The sequence below is a fragment of the Equus quagga genome, chromosome 2 (genome assembly GCF_021613505.1).
Source record: "Equus quagga isolate Etosha38 chromosome 2, UCLA_HA_Equagga_1.0, whole genome shotgun sequence".
Classification (NCBI taxonomy): Eukaryota; Metazoa; Chordata; class Mammalia; order Perissodactyla; family Equidae; genus Equus; species Equus quagga.
The window spans coordinates 91,043,678-91,063,457 of NC_060268.1; the positions used below are offsets into that span (position 1 = coordinate 91,043,678).

The 19,780-nt window shown below is 55.5% G+C and overlaps 1 protein-coding gene across 4 annotated transcripts in view; it reads right to left on the reverse strand.

Annotated features, from left to right (window-relative positions):
• The window catches only part of NTRK3 (neurotrophic receptor tyrosine kinase 3), a 382,792-nt gene extending 363,251 nt beyond the window's left edge, over window positions 1-19,541 (reverse strand). For all 4 annotated transcript variants that reach the window (XM_046654146.1, XM_046654145.1, XM_046654143.1 and 1 more), the window contains exon 1: window positions 18,573-19,541. In XM_046654146.1, the coding sequence (XP_046510102.1) occupies window positions 18,573-18,820 (248 nt within the window). In that variant the 5' untranslated portion in view covers window positions 18,821-19,541. The remainder of the gene's footprint in view (window positions 1-18,572) is intronic.
• Window positions 19,542-19,780: the final 239 nt, after the last annotated feature.

The following is a 19,780-nucleotide window of genomic DNA, read 5'->3' on the forward strand; positions in this document are numbered from 1 at the left end:
GGATGGATAGAGGGATAGACCATGCGATGGAGCAAAAAACTGCAGAATCCAGATGGTGGGTATACAGATGTTCACTGTAAAATTTTCACATTTTGTTTATGCTTGCAAATTTTCATAGTAAAACGACGGGAAAGGGAGAATCCTATTTATTTACACGACTCAAGGAAAGCAATGCAGAGCTCTACTTTGTGGCCCATTCTTTTGGGAAGTTCTTCCTTGCTGCTAACTAAACCCCACAGCCTGTGGTCCCAGGCCATTGTCATTTTGGGAGGCACAGGGTGCCTAACTTGGTGGCTGCCACAAGCGAGGTGCTCAGTGGTGGCTGCTGGAATGACTGATAAATTAGTTCATTAATTACTACGAGACAGCGCATGGCCTTTGGTATGGAGCCGTTTTGCTTATTTCCACTGGCAGGTTCCATCAGATGATCAGAGGGCTGTCCTCGCGGGCCCTCCTCAGACTCTGCACTTGCTTTTCTGTGTCCTTCCCTTACCCACCTCTATTTCTCCTGCGAATGTGCACCCTCCTCCACAGGGCTCCTTTGCCCACAGGGCCGACCAAGCAGATGCTTAGGGCACCGGCAGCGAGAGGCACCAAAATGTGAGAAAAGCTCAGCTCTGATGAACTTCCGCAGGTTTCTGCACTCAGAAAGTCTAAGAAAGACTCTATTTTATTTTCGGCAGACATGCTAAGTTTCTTTTGTCTTACGATTGATAGGAGCTGAATTTTGTCCCCCCGCACCCCCAAAATGCCTATGCTGAAGTCATAGCCCCAGTACCTCCAAATGTGACGGTAATTGGAAATAAGTTCTTTAAAGGGTCATTAGGGTGGGCCCTAACCCAACATGACTGGTGTCCTTGTAAAACGAATTGATTAGGACACAGTCACATAGAGAGGGAAGACCATGTGAGGACACGGGGAGGAGATGGCCATCTACAAGCCAAGGAGAGAGGCCTCAGAAGAAACCAAGCCTGCCCACATCTAGTTCCTGTTTCTGTAAGAAAATAAAGTTCTGATGTTTAAGCCCCGAGTCTGTGGCATTTTAATATGGCAGCCCAAGCAAAGCAACAGAATGATTTAACATTTTTATTTTCACTAGCAAATCTGGTGGGTATGATAATCTTTTTATTGCTTAAGGCTCCTAAAGTTTTAATAAAGAAAAAACAAAGGATTATATATTGAACACCTTATTTACCCATCCCCTGGAATTAATATCTATTACCATTTTGTCATATGCTAAGATCTTAACTAAAGAGAAGCAAGACATCACAGATAAAGTTCAGAGCCCTAGGCCTACCCTTCATTTCCTCTCTCTTTCCCTAGAACCAAGGCTATCGTGAAATCAGTTTGTATCCAGTCCCTGATTTTATCTTTTCACTCTACATCTGAGTCCATAAACCATATGTTATAACGGTCACTGTGTTTTTTAGCTTACATATACGGTATGTCATTCTGCAACTTGTTGTTTTCATCAGCATCATGTTTTCAAAGTTCAGCCATGTTACTGCACAGAGAACGAGGCTTTGGTCGCGACGGCTCTACAGCATTCCGTCAGCCCAACCCAGAGGTTCCCTTCTCTCCTCCCCTCACTCGATGACATCTGAGCTTGCTCCCAGTCACTTGCTCTCGCACACTGCTGCAATGAACATGGGAACGTGGCTCTGGAGTCGGCCTGGGTATGAATCCTAACCCTGCCGTTTCCACGGTGGCCTCTGGCAAGCTCTTGCATCCTCATCTGTGAAACGAGAGCAGCTCTCCGCTCACACGGCTGTGTGGATGAGACACCATAGAAACTGTCCAGCCCAGAGAAAGTGCTCAGCAAACAGCAGCCCCATCACTATGTGCTCCAGGGACTGGAAAGCTAGAACGGTCAATAAACACAGGTCTGGACAACAAAGAGCATCTCAAAGGTGGGCCTTGAGTGACAGCTAGGACCAGGTGAGCAGGATGAAGGTCAGAGGCAGGGGAAGCAGCTTGACCAAAAGACGGAGGTGGGCAAGGCTTGGGATGTTTCAGGAACACACAGGTCAGTTCAGCTGGGGCAGATGGGAGGCAAGACCCAGAGAGATGGTGCAGCCTGAACATGACACAGAAGTCTGACCTTTACCCCGAGAGCAATCAGGACCCAACAGAGGTTCTGGAGCTGCAGTTACAGAATTAATATCCTGCCTCCCAAGTAGTTTTTGAAAATCAGCTTTGAGTCTGGAAGGGCATTCTGGAAAACAACGGTGCTTTCATTTCTCAGCTACATAAGGCATCAGTAGGGCAGAGCATGTTCCGGTCAAGTCCAGGCCTGTGGGGAAAGGTGAGTGTGGGGGCCAAGGTCAAGACGGAGCCAGGAACCCTATTTGAGGTGCACAGAGAAGAGATGAAAGGGAAATGAGAAGGAACCCAGCGCCCCGGGGAGCCCTGTCAGAGTGGTCTTGGGAGTAGGTGGCTGTTTTTCTGGAATGGGGGTACTGAAACGTTTGGCAGCTGGGAAACTTTACAGAAGTCTTACACAGAATCTCACAGCCCCTCTGATCTCACTCCAGGGAGTACAGCTTGAAAGCCATGGATGTAACAGTCGTTCTCAAAGTCTCAAAGGGCCAGCAGCATCTGCATCACCTGGGTACTTATTAGAAATGAAATCCTCAGGTCCCGCCACAAGTCAGAACCAGAAACTCTGCGGTGGGGCCCAGCAGTCTGTGCTTTAGCAAGCCCTCCCAGCGATGGGGATGCATGTGCAGTGGTGAGGACCACCAGGGTCTGTCCCCACACCCCTCCCCACACACAGGATGCCCTCCTGGGGAAATCCTTCCGCCGTGACAGCCACCACTCTTCCACCACGTCCCCAACCACTGCGTTAGAAATATTAGAGGTCAGTGCCAGAGGGCCCTCAAAGATCACCTGCTCAGGACCCCTCATTTTAAATCTAAGGAAAGGGAGCCCAGAGATGGCCAGTGCCTTGTCCAGACTCACACGGTAAGTTAGTGGCAGTGACAGCACCCAGAAGGTCCCTCCATTCTGCCCCAGTGCCCTCCCCAAAAGGACATTCTCTGAGGATGTGGCCAAAAACACCTGTGTCCATGAAAGTCAGGGATCCCAAACTCCCCTGGGTCCCAGGGCCCCTTCTGCCCCACCCTCCTCCCACTACCAAAGTCGAGAGCCAGGACAGCACAAAGTTGTGTCCCATGGGCCGAGGGGTGCCTGGGAGCCGTGGGAGGAGGGCTGGGCCCAGGACTAAAGGCAGACGGGGCTGGCAGGAAATGGGAGAGGCATGTATAACCAGGGCATGGGCAGGGGCTCTGGAGCCAGACGTGCCCGGTTCAAACCCCAGCCCAGCCACTGACCAGCCGAATGACCCAGGACAAGGTCCATTGCCTCTCTGTGCCTCAGTGTCTCTGTGCCTCCATAAAATGAGGATGACAATAGTACCTGCCTCCTCGGGTTGTGCTGAGAATGAAATGGGGCTACAATAGGACCATCCTAGAACAGCCCCTGGACCACGGTCACTGCAGTGTTGGCTCTTCCTACGATGAGGGCAAGTCTCCTTAGAAGATTCCTCCAACAGGCGGCTGCGCTGAGGGCACAGCCCAGGCCCACAGAGGTGTGGAGAGCAAACAGAAGGATGTGCCCAGGCTCTGGGCAGAGGCATGTGCATGGTCACCAAGCGGGGGACCTGCTGTAGATCCGTGAGATGTTCTGGTAGAAGAAATGAGCCTGTCCTCATACACTGAGCTCCTACAGTGCTGGCGACTGGGGATCTGGAGCCAAATGCATCACAACCCCTGCCTTCCAGAGCCCACAGCACAGCGGGGACACAAAACGTTAAGGAGCCTGATGCCACACAGGGCCCGGGAGTGGAACCTCAGGGAGTCTCAGCTGGACTGCGATGCTGGCCACCCTCTTCCGTCCAGTGACCCACCTGGCAGGTGAGGACAGGCGCCAGGGAAGGTAACAGGTGGAGCCCCAAGGCTGGAGCACACCTGACCAGAGTCCAGGGAACAGCGGCCCTGAGTGAGTGATGGAAGGAGGGCAGGTAGACCGGCAAGTGAGCTGGGTGGGGGCCCAGCATGTGGCCCAGGACAGAGGGAGGTGGGATGGGGAAGCAGAAAGACTGAGCACATTTCCATGGAGAGCAGAAGCAACCCTGGACGTGAAACTGGGACAAGAGCCAGGGAGGCAGGAGGTCACTCCTCCTACACTGCTGCCCCCCGAGAGCCCAGGCACCACTTGGAGGTGGGGAGGAGGGACAGTGGGGCCTGTCATGTTCCCGGCCAGGGCCAGGGCAGGCCCAGCAGCTGGCTGGGCAGTGTTAGCTGGACCTGGAAGAAGGAAGCTGCGGCCTGACCCTATAACACCACGGGGAGCCAGTCTTTGCATGCCAACTGGGCATTCACGGCAACCCAGGCTCTCCTCCACCCCATACATTTGGGAGAAAGGCAGACCCCCCAAATCACCTCTGATGGAACTTTCCCCCAGGAACTTGCCCTGGGGGGTTTAGGGAACCTGCTGTGCCCTCAGCACGCCTGGGCACCTTCCCTGTCACCTGGAGATAGATTCCCATGGACAGGGTCCAGGTGGCAAGAGAAAGGGGCTTGACCTTACCCATCCTGTAACTACGGGGAGGCTGCCGACCTCATCTGTGCAGCTCACCAAAGTTTTCCCGCTCTCACAAAAGGGCTGGCCCATCGCAGGCTCTCGAATCAACACGCTGAATAAATGCAGAAATAGGGGCCTGAACGAGGGCCGGGAGAGCACTCAGCCACCTGCTCTCGAACACACTGGTCCCTCTGCTTTCTTCCCCTCCCCCTCTCACGGCCCCTCACCCCCAGGCTGTCTGGGGGCACCTTCCTAATAAACTACTTGCCCCCAAATCTTTATCTCACACAGTCATAAAGTGACAGAGAAGAAACGCAATTCGCCTCTCTTACCTTCTTATGCCACTTCCCCCCAAACACCCAGGGACTCTTGTGGGTGACAAGAAGGCAAGGAATCAACTTCATGGCCAAGAGCCAGGGACCACGACCTGACAGGTAACTCCACTGTTTTCAACAGGAGGTGGACCCAAGAACAGGGAACTCTAAAGTTTTTAAACCTACTTTGAAAAATTGCACCCTCTCCACCTTAGGGAAACCACATTTTCATATGTATTTTTTTTCTTTAAACTTTACATTAGATGCATTTTCTAAAATTCTGCCCTTGCTTCTCCTGAGAAGGCCTTTTTCGCTGTGGGTCCTTGGTCCAAAGCCTGCCACCCAATTCGACTCTGAACTCCAAGAGGGAGGGGCCGTGGCCTTCTATTCTCTCAGTGTTGTGTCCAGGCTGAGCACCGTGCCTGGCACACAGCCACAGCCCCGGGCTGGGAGGGAAAAGCACTGACTCCCTCCTCTCTGGTCCTACAGAAGGAAGGCCAGGCTGGCCCTGCTGGTGCCTCTGCCCATCCTTGCCCCGTAGTCCAGACGCTGGGATGGGCCTTGGCAGGCAGCGAGGCAGGTGGCCAGACAGCTGGGCAGCCCACCATCCACAGTGGGCTGAACACACCACCAACACCAGGCCCCGTTAGCTGTCTGTTATGCAATTGGAAGATGGTCCTTTGAAAAATGGAACATGGGACCTCCCCTTCCACACTGGCCCCAGGGACGGGAGGCAGATGCCCCATAGGACACAGGGCCCTCCCATGGAGGAGGGAAGGCTGCAGCCAGAGGCCACATGCCCTGGAAGTCAGGAAAGACCCACCCCCCTCTTCACCGCCAGGGGCTTCAAGGGACCCTGCTCCTCTTCCATTACTCTCACTCCGAGTGCCTCAAAGACAAGGTTTCTGCCAAGGGAATAAACCACACACCCCCCTCGCCCCTGCCCCCTCCCCACTTCTCATGTTATTTCCCACTTGGTGTCTTATCGCCACATTTGTTAAAATGACTGCCACTTAAGAGGTGGCAAGGAGTCAGAAACACAATCTGGAGCAAAGCTGATATTAAGTAACTTCCTGAGCCTGGCTCGTCTGCCAAGGCTTCCTCCTGGATCTCAGGTGGATGATGAAGAGACTACACAAGATTAGGAGCCAGAGACCCCCCCCCCACTTCCAGCCTGAGAGCCACACCCCTGCCATGGGAAGGGCCCTCCATTCTCTGGGCTGGAGCTTCTGCACCAGGAAAGCCTGAAGCTTAGCAGTTATCACTAAACCCCTTTCTCGCGTGATCCCACACACCCCTGACACATGCACACACACATGTCTGACACTCAAATCCAAGCTGGAAGAGCCCTCCCAGTCAACCAGCCCACCCCCCCATTTTCCAGATAAACATACTGAGGTTCAGAGATCTTGAGCCTCTTGGCTGAGGCCAACCAGATTATGGATTAAAGCATCTCAAAAAGAGCAGTACCCCAGGAAAACACCGGAAAGGGTCTGGGTGTTAGAGGCCAGAATTGGTTGGCTACAATAAAGTCAGTCAGTTGCACATGTGTGTTCTACAGTCGTGACCTCATACCATTGGCCTAGGCAACAAACATCCCCAATGGCCATCATCACACTGACGTCCTCAGAGAATCAGCCCTCACCACTAGCATTTGAAGGGGAGACAAGTTCGGTTGATGGGTCCTCTGAAGCTGATATTCCCTGATACAGGTTCAGTCTCACGTGCCCCAGAAATACCCAACAATTCCCCAACAACACCCACCATCACCCCCCTACAAGATCAGAATACACTGCTGTTCTCCATTCCAGCCACTGGGTGTCACTGCTGCCCCCAATGAATTGGAACCATAGAGCACTCATTGGGGAGTCAAATGACCCCACCAGACCAGCAGGATTCTATAAACATCTCTTGCACTGTGTCCTAACTCCATCCTTCTTCCACAAAGAGACAGATGGCCAGTCATGGAGTATCCACCATGTTCCAGACACATTCCACACTTCATATAATTTAATCCTCATAGCAACACCTCCCAATAACACCTTGCTTTGAAGGTGAAGAAAATGAGACCCAGAGAAATTAAGCAACTTACTCAGAGTTCAACAAAACAAGCAAGGAGGAGGGCAAGGATTGGAACTTGAGTTTGATGCCAAATTCCATGACCTTTTCTCTGCATAATCTAGCCTCCCTTGAGATATCAGACTCTGTGCTATGGGCTCTGGTTCAATTAGGTTGGTTTGTCACGACCCTCAGAGACGCTGGCATCTGGGAGGAAACCACTGGCAGCTTTGATCAAAGGCACAATCACAACAGGGCAGGCTAAACAGCGCCTCCCTCCCTGCAGAAATCATGGTCTAGTGCCCTCTTGTGGCTTAACATGGAACTACTATGAACGTGCATGGGAGGCTCCCAAGGATAGATCGGAGGGACTAGGAGGTCACTCCCTTAGCACTGGACCCTAAATTCTTTCTCCCAGAGCTGGTCCTGGAGCCCCATCTAGAGCTGATAGGCTTAGTCAATTACAATAGCCAAAAGAGAATCACCTAGTGAACAGGACACTAGGGAGGGAAGGAATACCTGTAAACCAATATGGAACAGCATCTGCGAGGGGCTGGGTGCTGCTGAGTTATCTTGCATGAAGACTCCTGGCAACCAAACTCCTGGGGCTGGGATGGGGAGGCAGGCAGCAGGAAGGCCCAGCCTGGGACCCTCTACTGCTTGGTATCCAGCTGAGTCTGTCAGCAGGAACCATGGCAAGCTCTCTGGTTTTTTGGCAGACGTATGCCTCAGCCACGTGGTCACCTTTTCCAAACACACACCATCGTGGTCCTTCTGTTACCTCCCTCCGCTTTGGTCCAAGTGCTAGCTCTTCTCATACAACTTCCTCTAATCCCACTCTTCAAGAACCCAGCAGTGTCACTGCCCATCACCTCTGAGAGACTCCCATTGTACCACTTGCCAGTTTGGCCTCTGTGCACCCGTCATATTCCAGGCACTTACCATAATCTCATTTAATCCTCACAACAGCTCTACGAAGATGGACACAGTTAGCCAATTTTTCAAACGTAGAAACTGAGGCTCAGAGAAGTTAAGTAACTTGCCTAAGCACACATAGGGGCAGAGCCAGGATTGAAACGGAAGGCCGTCTAGCCAAAGAAGCCACTGTTCTTCCTACTAACTGAGCTGCCTCTCAGACAAAAGAACCGTTGAAAATCTTGGGCACAGGAATTGTTCTAACGGAAGACCCTGGATTAGAAGATTAATCTGTCAGGGTGTGTAGGATGAGCAGGAAGAGGGTGCGATTGGAAGCAGGAAGAACAGATGAGGGCCATAAAAAGCATCCATGCTTGTGGAAATGAAGTTCTAGAGTGTAGTAATGGGAAGAGGGAGAGAGCATTCAGAGTTTTACCCACACTTACACATGTTCTCATCAAAACCTTATAATAATCCTGTACTATTATCATCTCTGTTTTTCAGATGAGGAAACTGAGGATCAAAAAAAGTAGCCAGTGGGGGCTGGCCCCATGACATAGTGGTTAAATCTGGCACACTCTGCTTTGGCAGCCCAGGGTTCGCAGGTTTGGATCCTGGGCACGGACCTACACCACTCATCAGGCCATGCTGTGGCGACAACCCACATACAAAATAGAGGAAGACGGGCACAGATGCTAGCTCAGGGACAATCTTCCTCACACACACAAAAAAAAAAAAAAAAATCCAGCCCAGGGTCACACAGCTGGTGAGAGGCAGAGTTGTGATCTTAAGTTTCATTTAGTAGGCTCCATCCATAAACAAGGTCATATACGCAAATGATCTCCAGTCTAGTAGGAGGACCATAAATGTTAACTTCATCCCTGCTTTTCAGGGAACCAGACTTGAAAAAGCATCAGAAATAAGTAGGTGGGGAAAGACTGGTCACAACAGAAAGGGCCCCACCTGCAGCCCTGGGCCCAGCAGCCGTGGGATGGCCCTCCAGATAGAGTCATAGGTCCCAGTCTCATGAGCTCAGAACCCACCATCACAGCAGAAGATCTTGTCTCCAAAGCTGATACCCACATGGGTGGATCAAGGCTCATTCATGGACAGAATAGTGCATGAAACAAGACAGCTCCTGCTCAAACGTGAGACTGTCTGGAACAGACCGAGAAGAGCCAAAAGAACTTACAGGAAGGAAACAGTCAAAACCAGCTGGTCCAGGCAGGGCACACAACCCCGGTTTGCAAGGCACTTTCCTAACCCTCACTTTAGATGGGCATCTCTGAGAGCAGAGACAGGGTCTAGAGAGAGCAAGAGACAGCATCAAGTTCTCATGTGTGGTCACATCAGGACCTGGTGCTCACTGAGCAGATGCTTGATGTCTCAGTGATTCCCAGACGTGGCAAGGGGGGCAGGGAGATGGGAGAGATGCCTCCATACTTGTGCCAGAACATCAAATAGCCCGACGGCGCTCACAGAGCTCACTTCTTCCATGACACTCACCCCACAGTGTAACCGTCTGTCAACTTCTCTGTGTCCCCATCAAGACTGAGCTTCCGGGAACTGTGTCCCGTTCATTCATCTCTATTATCCTCGTGCAAATGTGCTGATCCCTCCTGCCACCGAGACGGATGAGGAGGGGAGGAGAGCACTCCAGGCCAACTTCCGTCCACCCAGGGCACTCTCCCAGCCACCTCCTGGGAAGCTCAGGTCCAGGAGACTCACATGGCTGGGCTGCAGACATGATGGAGGAAGGGCTAGCTCTGCTGACAGAGGTTCCGCCTAGAGGAGAGCTGAGCTCCCTGCTCAGCCCTGGCTCAGGAAAGGCTCTGAAAGCCAGTGTCCATCTCACCAGGCTGGTGCCACATCCCCAGCTCCGCCCGCCCGGCGGCGCAGCCAGCCATCAGCCTCCAACTGTCTCTCGCGCAGCACTGCCCTCTGGCGGCCACCGGGGGTCTCGATGCGGACTATCTTGGCAGGCAGGCAGCCAAAGGCTTTAGGGCTTGTTTACAGAGACCTCAGACGTGATGTGCACGGAACACAGAAAAGATGCACTTGTGCGTGTGCAAAGACACCCCCAGATGCGAACACACAGTCCGGTTTGCCGTGGGAGGCAGCCCGGATTAGGGCTGGGAATCTAAGGTGGCTCCCTCATTCTTTCTCTTTGCAGGAGACTAAGGGCTCCTTTCTCTGCTTCTGGAAGAACCCGCATCCCTCAGCCCAGAGCAGACGCTGGCAGAGGACTGGCAAAGGAGACCCACACCAGCAGGGTACCAGGGCCGGGTGTTCTGGTCTGCCCTGTGCCAGGAATTCACTGAGTGATGGAGTCAAGTCCATTCACCTCTCTTTAGCCTCAGGTTCCTCCTCTATGAAACTGGGTTTGGCTCCAATTATTTCTGAGCCCCTTTCTAGATGGGATGATTTATGGTTCAAAGTCTTGATCTTCTTCCTAACTCACAAACGCTCCAAGACGTCTAGAAACAAAAATAATCAACATGGTGCCTGACTGTTTAGAGAGCTCCTTGAGTATGTCACCGCGCCAGTCTGACAGTGACCCTGTGAGTCAGACAGCCTCAGTGGCCCAGAGGTGACCCCAACTCTCAGAAGGGGAAACCGAGGCCAGAGAAGTGCTATGATGTGGCAAGCTCATCCAGTCAAGAAGTAGGGAAAATGGGGTGTTCCCACAAGTGGTTGCCTCGCCACCTTGGCCATTTTCTGGGTACTCCAGCTCTCACCGTGGGGACAGCTAGAGCCACCCCCCATGCTCACAGCTCATCCCTATGGAGGGACAGATGGAGCTTCCACGAGCCACAGGGATAGAGAGATGCAGCAAGAGGAAAGGTAGAGGGGAGTAAAGGCTGCTCATTTGAGGAGGACGCAAGAGAAGGGCCGGGAAGAATTAGAATCCACCTTTCAGGAAAGATGCTCGCAACATCAGCTTCCGGTTTTAGCCACCCAGCCCTTCAGCCATCCCTCTTCTGCTCTGCATCCAAGGCAACCTCGGAACGCCAAAGCTCTACTTGGAGAGGCCACCCAGCCCCACACTCTCCCATTCAGACTCTCTCTGGCCGTGGGCAATCAGGGACACGGCCCTGCTGACCAGGCCTCAGCCCAGAGTGGAGCTGGCTGGGAACCAGCCACCAGCTTCCTGAACCCCTGCCAGCCTCAGCTGGTGCCTTGTCTCCTGTGGGAGCTGACCTGACCTCAGAGGCCAGGACACCACGAGGTGATCAAGGAGGCCAGGGAAGAAGGCTTGGCTAAGACACGGCCTCAGGGGAGGCTGCTGTCGGGAACAGGTCAGGAGGAGAGCCCCAAAGACTCCCCCGCCAGTGGAGGCCTGTCTGTGCCTGTGCTGGCCGGCGCCACTTGGCCGACACCATACCCGTCATGATCTCACTTGCCTTCCTCTCCAACCCCAGGCAGGGCAATTTTCACCTAAGGAACTGTAATTTTACAAAACAAAGCATCCTCCTAGACCTGCATGCCCACCCTTCATGTTTATCATTAATTTATCATAATGGTCATCTATTCGTGACTGTACGTGTGTGTATACCAACATACACTAGTATGCATAAGAGTACAGCAAAAGGGTATAAGCAATATAGTGTAACACTGAATGTTGGCCTGCTCTGCCATTTACTGGCCATGTGAAATCGAGCAAGTCAAATTCCATCTCTGGACTCAGGCTCCCCATCTGCAAAATGGGACGAATAGTCGTACTTCTCCCTTAAAGTTGGTGTGAAGCTATTAAGAGGTATTACCTATGAAGCGCTTGGAACAGTGTCTGGGACACAGTAAGTGCTCCATAAATGTGAGCTGTTATTAGCTACATCGTATCGACAGCTTTCTCTTTGTCGGGCACGACACCGGGCGCTGAACCTCAGACCTTCTGAGGCGGTTACTATCATCCCCGTCTTAGAGAAAAGGGAAGTGAGGCCCAGAGCAGGGCACCGGAGAGGCCAGGCCAGGCGGCGCTGCTGGGGAAGGAATCCTGAAATTCCCACCACCCAGGCCAGGGACACTTCTGACGGGATAAGCCAGATGGGAGGATGGGGGTGGGCGGCCAGAGGTGAGGCTGGAGAGGAAGGCAGGGCCCCCAAGCACACAGATTGCTCCCCCCGTATGTAAATAGAGCTCAGCAGAGCCCTCGCCTCCCCGAGTGGATTTTTAATTGGCGTGGGCTGCAGGCTGCAAGGAGCGCTGGGGCTGCCAGCCTCACAGAGTTGCTGCCTCTAGGGACCCTGAATTTGGAAACATCGCCCCAGAGGGAGCCACAGTCATGGGCAAGGCTCTGGGTTTGACAGAGCGCCCAGAACGGGCGCCAGGGCAGAGGAGAAGGCAGTGCCTGCACCAGCACCTGGGAAGAGAATCTTCCAGCAACCCGTGGACCCCAGAAAAGCCCCTGCCCCTCTCTGGGCCTCTCATGGGACCCTCATGGGTAACCTGAGGGAGGTGGTGACCACAGCGGTCCCTTCCAGCTCTGAATTCTGGGAGTGCCACACTCAGGGGTAGGCAGAAATGTGAGGATCCTCGTGGGGCTTCTAAGGGTCCCCTGGGCCCTGAGCTTCTGTCTTGGCTGCATAGGAGTCCTCGCCCTTGAGGATCCCATCCATCAAAGAGGAGCTGCCCTGATGCCCAGCCCCCAGGAGTCTCTGTGCTTCCCAAAGTGGAGACCAGCAAGGCTCAGGGGATGACAGACAGCTGAGCTGATGGCTCAGTTGGTCACCAGTAGATCTGGGGAATCGAGTCCAGCCTCCATTCAGGCCACCCTTAGATTTGATTGCCGGAACATTCCATCGCCCTCCACAAGACCCTCACAGATGGGCCATTCCCAAAATGCTGCCCCTTGCGAGAAAAAGAACTTTATGGGTGAAAATGGTCTGCTTCTCCCTTCCCAACAAGCCACAGGGTGTACAGCTGAAAGACCACAGCCAGAGAGAGAACAGAGTCGACAGAACCAGAGAGGCCGTGAGAGGCACACCAGAGGAGAAGCCACGAGACTCTTCTAGATCTTTCCTTTCATGACACACACACCTCAACCACCGGGGCTCAAGTTCTGTTCTTTACTTTGTTTTTTCAATCAGCAGAACGGGACTGATAATCCCTGCTTATGTCCTTCGAGTAGCTGCGGCAGAAATAAACTCAACTGCGAAACGGAAACCATGACAGAAACCCGCGCTGGGATATTTGTGGAGATGAAGAATTTGCTACATGGTGATGAAAGGGAGCAACCTGAGGGATCCTAAGAGACTGGCTTTTGAGAACTGGCCTGGCCCCCAGGATCCTGGGGCCTTAGAAATCCTGATGGGGAGCTGAGATCGCCAGCACCACCCAGCGGATCCCTCCTCCTGTCTCCCCAGCTCCCCTTCCCGATTACCAGCCCCTCCAAGGACCAGAGCCAAGAGGGGAAGCCAGGGGCTCCAGGACCACCTCTGCTCCCCTCAACTCTTCTCCCTCCCAAGCCCAGGCCCTTCCCATCACAAGGACAGTGGGCACCAAGCTTGTTGATTGTGTATGCACCAGCAATAAAAAATTTATCTTGTAACCCCAAAACACTCATATTTATTTAAATTCGATGCTTATATCTCTTCAATCCATACATTAAATATTAAAGATTCCCTTTTCCAGACAAGAATAATTTAAAACAGAGGTTCTAACATCTTCTTCTCACACGGGCGGAGGCCCCTGCTCCCGCAATGAGGTGATGTTCTGCGGAGGGCCGCCTCCACCCAGCCTGGTGCGCAGGTGGGGATGGGGAGCCACGAAGCTGGGCGTGGGCCTCTGATGAGAGGCCGCAGGACCCAGCACATTCTTGCTGAGTGCGGCATTTGGTCTGAGCAGTTGACTCAGGGTGTGGCACTTTCTGGACGGCCCCCAGTTCTGTAGAGGTGGGAAGGAAGGAAGGGAAAAATGGCCAGCGGCCAATGGCCAGTGAGGGAGCACCCTCTGCCCTCCCGCTGGTGGCAGGGTCACAAGGATCAGCACCAATCCCCAAGGGGGTGCCCTTAGAAGTGGCCGTGCAGAGCCTTGGAGATGTTCCTTGGGCCCTGGAATGGCATATGTCCAAGCTGGAAGGGACACTGCCCCACGGCCTCGATTCATAATTGAATTTACGGGCTGAGAAAGGCTACAGTCCTCTACCACGGCTCACGGCAGGTTAAGGGCAGAGCCAGGCATGGGACTCATGCATCCCATCCCTTTCTCCTATCCTACCCTGCCATCGGTCCACTGGAGGCCCTGAAGGGAGGCTGGAGATGGTGTCTGTGATCTCAGAATCAGCCACTGAATGGAGCACTTGACATGGGGACCCCAGGTGGCAGTGGAGATGCCACGATACTGGCAAAGGCCATCATGAGGGAGGGCCACCGGCTACCCACACTCCCTCCCAAGAGCCAGCTGGGGTAGGGGCCCCTCCACTCAGAGAGAAGAAAGAGGCAACAGGCAGGGCCAGGATGGAGACCATCCCAGGGGGACAGGCATTAGGCCCCTCTGTCCCTTCTCCCCAGCAGCACACTCCACTTCATCCAGGCAGGAGGAAAGGAGCCCTTTGCAAGACCCCAAGCCGCCGCCCAGGCTCCAGGCTCAGCCCTCCAGGGCCCGGTTCACCAGCACTCTCAAAGCCAGGGCCAGGCTGGGCTGGTATTACCCAAAGCTGCCATGTGCTCAAGTCCCCTGGAGCTACGGAGCTGACTCCCTGGGCCCCAGGGTGGGCGTCAGGAGACTGATCTGGGCTTACGAGGTGCTGAGGACTCTGGCTCCAGGGAGGGCCTGAAGCCCACCCACCAAGAGCCTGGCCTCGAGGCAAAATTCCAGGGCTTCTGGAGCCCAGGGTCCCCAGTTTTCATTCTGGAAGTACCTATGTCCCCAGGGCTATAACCACTCTCCTTTCCAAATCTCGCTTCAAAGGCCCTTCACATCTCAGCCTACCTCCCTCAGGCCCAGCCCCAATCTGGGGCTCCTGACTGAGCCCACGATGCCCCTGGGGCCTGACTCACACCCCTGCCTGCATCCCCACTCTCACTGGTAATTGTCAAGGCTGACTCTCCCCTTGATCCTTAGAAAGGCTGAGCACCAAGGAGCCATTTCAACAGCCAAAGCCTGGAATGATCCTTCACCAAGCCAGGGGAGGGCCTACAAGGAAGACAGAGGAAATAAAAGGCCCAGAGAGCTGGAAACACCAGGGACCCTACGGTGGCACATATAGAGACTCAGCTGGTGGCTCATAGACCCAGCCAAGAGCCATGGTCTTTGCAAGCCCAGGTGCCCAACCCCAAGAACACCAGGCCCAGTGATGCCATCTTCTCCCCCTTGTTCCTCTTTCTAACAGCCAAAGGATGCACCATTCAAACCCAGACCCAGGCAGGCCTGGCCCAGAGAGACAGCCCAGATGGCCACCACCCTCCTGCCTTTGTGACGTCAGAGCCTGGCTGGGTGCGGCCGCATGGACCCTTCTAGGTAAGGTTACTGTGTATCAAGAGCTCCAGTGGCAAAAGGACTGGCCTCCTGAACAGAAAGAGGCCAAAAGGGAGGGCCCTTTGAGAAGGTGGAGGTGAGACCCACACTTCGACCCTGATGCCTTACAGCTGATTTCCTCCTGATCCTAATGGGGCAGCCACCTCCCCCACAGCCAGCCTCCGATGGGTACACAGGAGCCATGCTGCACACCACCCCTAGAAGGAGGACCACAGGGACTCTCTCGTCCCTCTTAAAACCCGGGTACAATCAATTCAGCATCTCAGGGAGGGCCCTCAGGACTCCACAGCCCCAAAAACCGGAAGGTGAATCTGTGGGGGCCGGCCCCAGGTCCCTTAGCTGGGCGTGATGGAAGTCCAGCTTCTGCCCCAGCCTCTTCCTCATCCCCCCATCTGCCCATGCTGCACCCCTGGGCATAGACCAGCATGAAAAGCTTCAGGCTCATGAAAGGCTGGGGGACCCCTTGACTTCACATCTCTGGTAGCATCAGAAATCTGAAGAACACACTCCTCTCCAGCAAAGCCTGGGCTTCCACCAGAGCCCCCTTCCCAGGTGACTGCAAAGTCAGGTCCCCTCCTCTGCCTCAAGGGCTCCTCCTTGCCCTCAAGCCCCTCCCTCCAGCCTGTTTCTACAGACAGCGCCACAGAGTGGGGGGCCCAGGCTGTAGTGTTACACTGGCTCGCTGCTGGCGCTGTGTGCCCCAGGGAAAGTTACTTTGCCACCCTGAGCCTCCATTCTCCAGGGTTGAAACAGGGATGGTGACATCGGCTTTCCAAGTCAGCATGATTCCCCGCCCTTTCTCCATGGCCCTCTGCCTCCAGGCTAGAAGGCTGGGCCCTTCCCCGAGTTCAGTCAATACCAGCCATAGATATAACAGGGCACTGGGGAGAAGATGGGGTGAGGAAGGGTCATCCCACCCATGACCTCTGACCCTCCCCCACCTGCCACTGGCAAGCTCCCGTGGGAACTCAGTTTCCCGGCCCATAGATATTGGGGTGGATTTCAGGAAAGGAGTCTTTACTTCCTGCCAAAGAGTGTGAATCCTGAGACGAGGATGGAGACACACACAGAGGGGCTCCCAATCCAGTCCTGCTCACTGTCCCCCCACATGCCCTTCTGGGGCCCTCCAAAGGCAAAGGGGACAAGAGGCAGCCCCATCCCCTCCCATCACCAACCTTTCCAGCAGCCCTATCTTGGACCTTCTGCCTGGAAAGGCCAACCCAGCTCTGCCCTATCAAACTGCTCCCCAGGCATCATTTTCAGAGGAGCTACAGCTCTGCGTGGCTATACAGAGCCACTGTGGTTGTGGCCGTCCCTGCCTCCCGCTGGCTTCCTACAGATACACACCTCCCTGGAGAAGAGAACGAGCTGGATGAGGCTCGCCAGCTCTCAGAGCCCCACACTGGGCACCAGTGCACCTTCTCTTCAACCCTTGGCCCCCCCAATCCCCTGGAAATCCTGAGGTCCAGCTCATGAGCCCCTGGACCACTGCTAAGCTCCCCCACCCCCTCGCCCCCCCACACACAGCACAGACAGTGCACTTGCAAGTTGGAGTTTCTCTGACTGTCTCACTCAGGACCCTCCTCCCTGCATCCTTGGGGATACTGGAATGCTGTGGCCTGCAGGGCGGGAGGGGCAAAGTTGGGTCCATCCTGTTCCTCCTGCCTTCCCGCCCCCACCCTTGGCTGTTTATCTTGGCATCTCCAGCCAGTGGCTTGAAGGTGTTGAAGGGGTGAATGGCAGAGCCAAGATATGGGTCAAGCCCGTCTCCTGGGCCAGGAGTCGGGGACAGCTCCTGGGCTGTACACTTCCTTCAAACTGTTGGCTACAGGAACATGAGTGGAGTCTCCATTAAGCCCAGAGGGCTGGTGAGCTTTCGAGAGAGCAGGACTGCAATTCCTCTGGCTTTGCAGCCCCATGGCGCTGGGGCTTGAGACACAGGAGGGCCGACGCCTGTGAGAGCAGAGCCAGAGGCAGACCAGCCCCTCCTGAGTCCAGCCAAACGCCTTCCTCAGACCCCAGCCAGGACTGCAGGCAAGCCCTTCTCAGCATCCCACCCAGTCTGAGGGTCCCCAAGGGGTGGGGACCTTAGGGGCAGACAGGCGAGAGCTATCCCCTGAAGAATCCCATTGCCTCCACACCCTTCTCTGGATGGCAGCATGGGGGCGGGGGTCACTTGGCCGAGGGCAGTGGAAGAAAAGAGATGGGCATGCTCCCTGGACCCTGAGCTCTTCTGTGTCCCCGCCCAGGCTTCTGCCCCCCCCATCGCTGCCCAAGAAAAAATAACAGCAATAAAAAAAAGAGCAGGCCACCACACGTCTCACTCCGACGGGGCAGAGCCAAGCAAACGCCCGTCGGAGTTTAATTTCCCAAGAAAACGCATCTTCACGTTCCTGTCAGAACCCCCATCCCCAAAAGACGCAACCACTCTCTCCTCTGCTCACCATCCTGACTCAGAAATTACCGGAGCACTTATCAAAGCTCAAACAGGGACGGGATCCGTAGGCGCCGACGAGGGTGGGAAGGGGGGGTGGGAGGGGGGCGTCTCGGAAATGCCCAAAATGGGGTTGGAGAGGGCGTGCGAGAGGAAAGGGGAAGAGGTAGGCGTCCATGACGGCCTCGACATGTCCAGAGTCTCCCCGTGAGCGGCGAGCTCCCAACTTGTTTACTTGACAGTGTGTTTTTGCCGTTTCCAAAAGGAAATAGTTAAAGCATCTCGGGTGGATGGCGAGAAGTCCCTATCTGTCACCTTTCCTCCCGGCTCAGCGCTACCGCCGCTGCCGCCGCCGCTGCCGGGGAATCAGATCTTGTCTACTTTATGCCACTTGAGCGTGGCCAAACTGTTGCTATTTAGTAGGGGGCAAAGAACCCGATTCTCGCCCTCGAAAGGAGCCACGGCGGGTGGGGGCGGGGGCGGGAGCTGGGCCCCGCGCGCGCCCTCGGCGGGCTGGGGTCCTCTCCGGGGAGAGGCATACACACACACACACACACACACACACACACGCATCACTGGATCGCGCCTCGCCAGGGCCGGAGTCACCTGGAATACGCAGCCCGAGAGCATCTCCCGAGCCAGCGCGAGCCTGACGCGCGCCCGGCGGGCGGCGGGCGGCGGGCAGCGGCGAGCCGGGGCGGGCGAGGGCCGGCTCCCTCCCGGCCGCGGGCGGGCGCGAGGGAGACGCGGAGCGAGGGGAAGGCGGGCTGGGGAGCGGCCGCCCGACTTACATGGAAGTGATATTCCTTGAGATGTCCGTGATGTTGATGCTGGCGTTCCCATTGCTGTTCCCCGAATCCTGCCCTTCCAGGAGGGGGAAGAGGTTGCCATCGTCCGGCCGCCGGCAATTGATCTCAGTCTTGCTGCAGACACAATTTGCAGGGCAAGCCAGCACGGAGCCCACATAGTCCAGCCAGACGCTTCCCAGCAAGAAAATCCGCCAGAAACTACACTTGGCTGGGCAAAGAGAGACATCCATCTCCGATCACTGCTTCTAAAAAAGAGGAGGAGGAGAGGAGAGGGGGGTGGGGTGGGGGGAGTGGGGAGAGCTGGGGGGGAAGGAAACAAAGACGGCGAGGGAGGGGGGAAGGGGGAGGGGGGCCTCTGCCTTTGAAACGCCGTGCGATCAGATGCAAAATCCTTCAGCGTCTGAAGCCATCGCGGCCGCCGCCGCCGCCGCCGCCGCCGGGTGGGAGCCGCGGGGAGCGCCTAGTGGCGCGGTCTGCCTGGCATGGTGGCCGGCTCGGCGCCCGCCGGCTCGCCGAGTCCGGGGGCTTGGGAAGCGAGCCGCGCTCTCCGACTCCGAGACTTTGCAGGGTTGCAACAGACGGTGGGGAGGCAAAAAAGGGGGGGAAAAAGGAGAAGGAAAATATGGTGCCAAAGTCACTAAGTCCCACCTACTGGGCAGAATTAAAACGGACACACCTGCAAAACACACACACACACACACTCTCACACAGACGCACACCCGGAGCCAGGGGGAAGGAGGAGGAGGAGGAAGATGCAGTCGGAGCTGCAGCAGCCGCGGCGAATGGCTCGCCGCGCGCCTGCAGAAATGTCCGAGTGCTCCGAGCCTTACGAAACGCACGGGTTATCGGAGCGTCTTCCTCGGCTCCCTCCCTCTCTCCCCTCCCTCCCCTCCCTCCTCGCAGCCTCCTCCCCCTGCCCCCCGCCCCGGCTGGGAGCGGCAGGAGAGCGGAATCTCCCCCCTCCCTCCCTCACCCCCTCCTCCTCCCCACACCCCTCTCTCTCCCCGCCCGGCCTCTCCCCTCCTCCCTCCCCACCCACCCACCCACTCGCCGGCTCGCGGCTCTCGCCCGCACCGCCACCCGCAGCCGCGCGGCCGCCCGCCCGCCCCGCTCCACGCCTCGCGGCCCGGCGTCCGCTCTCCGCAGCCCGGGGAAACCGAGACGGAAGGGAAAAAGTTGCAGTTGGGATT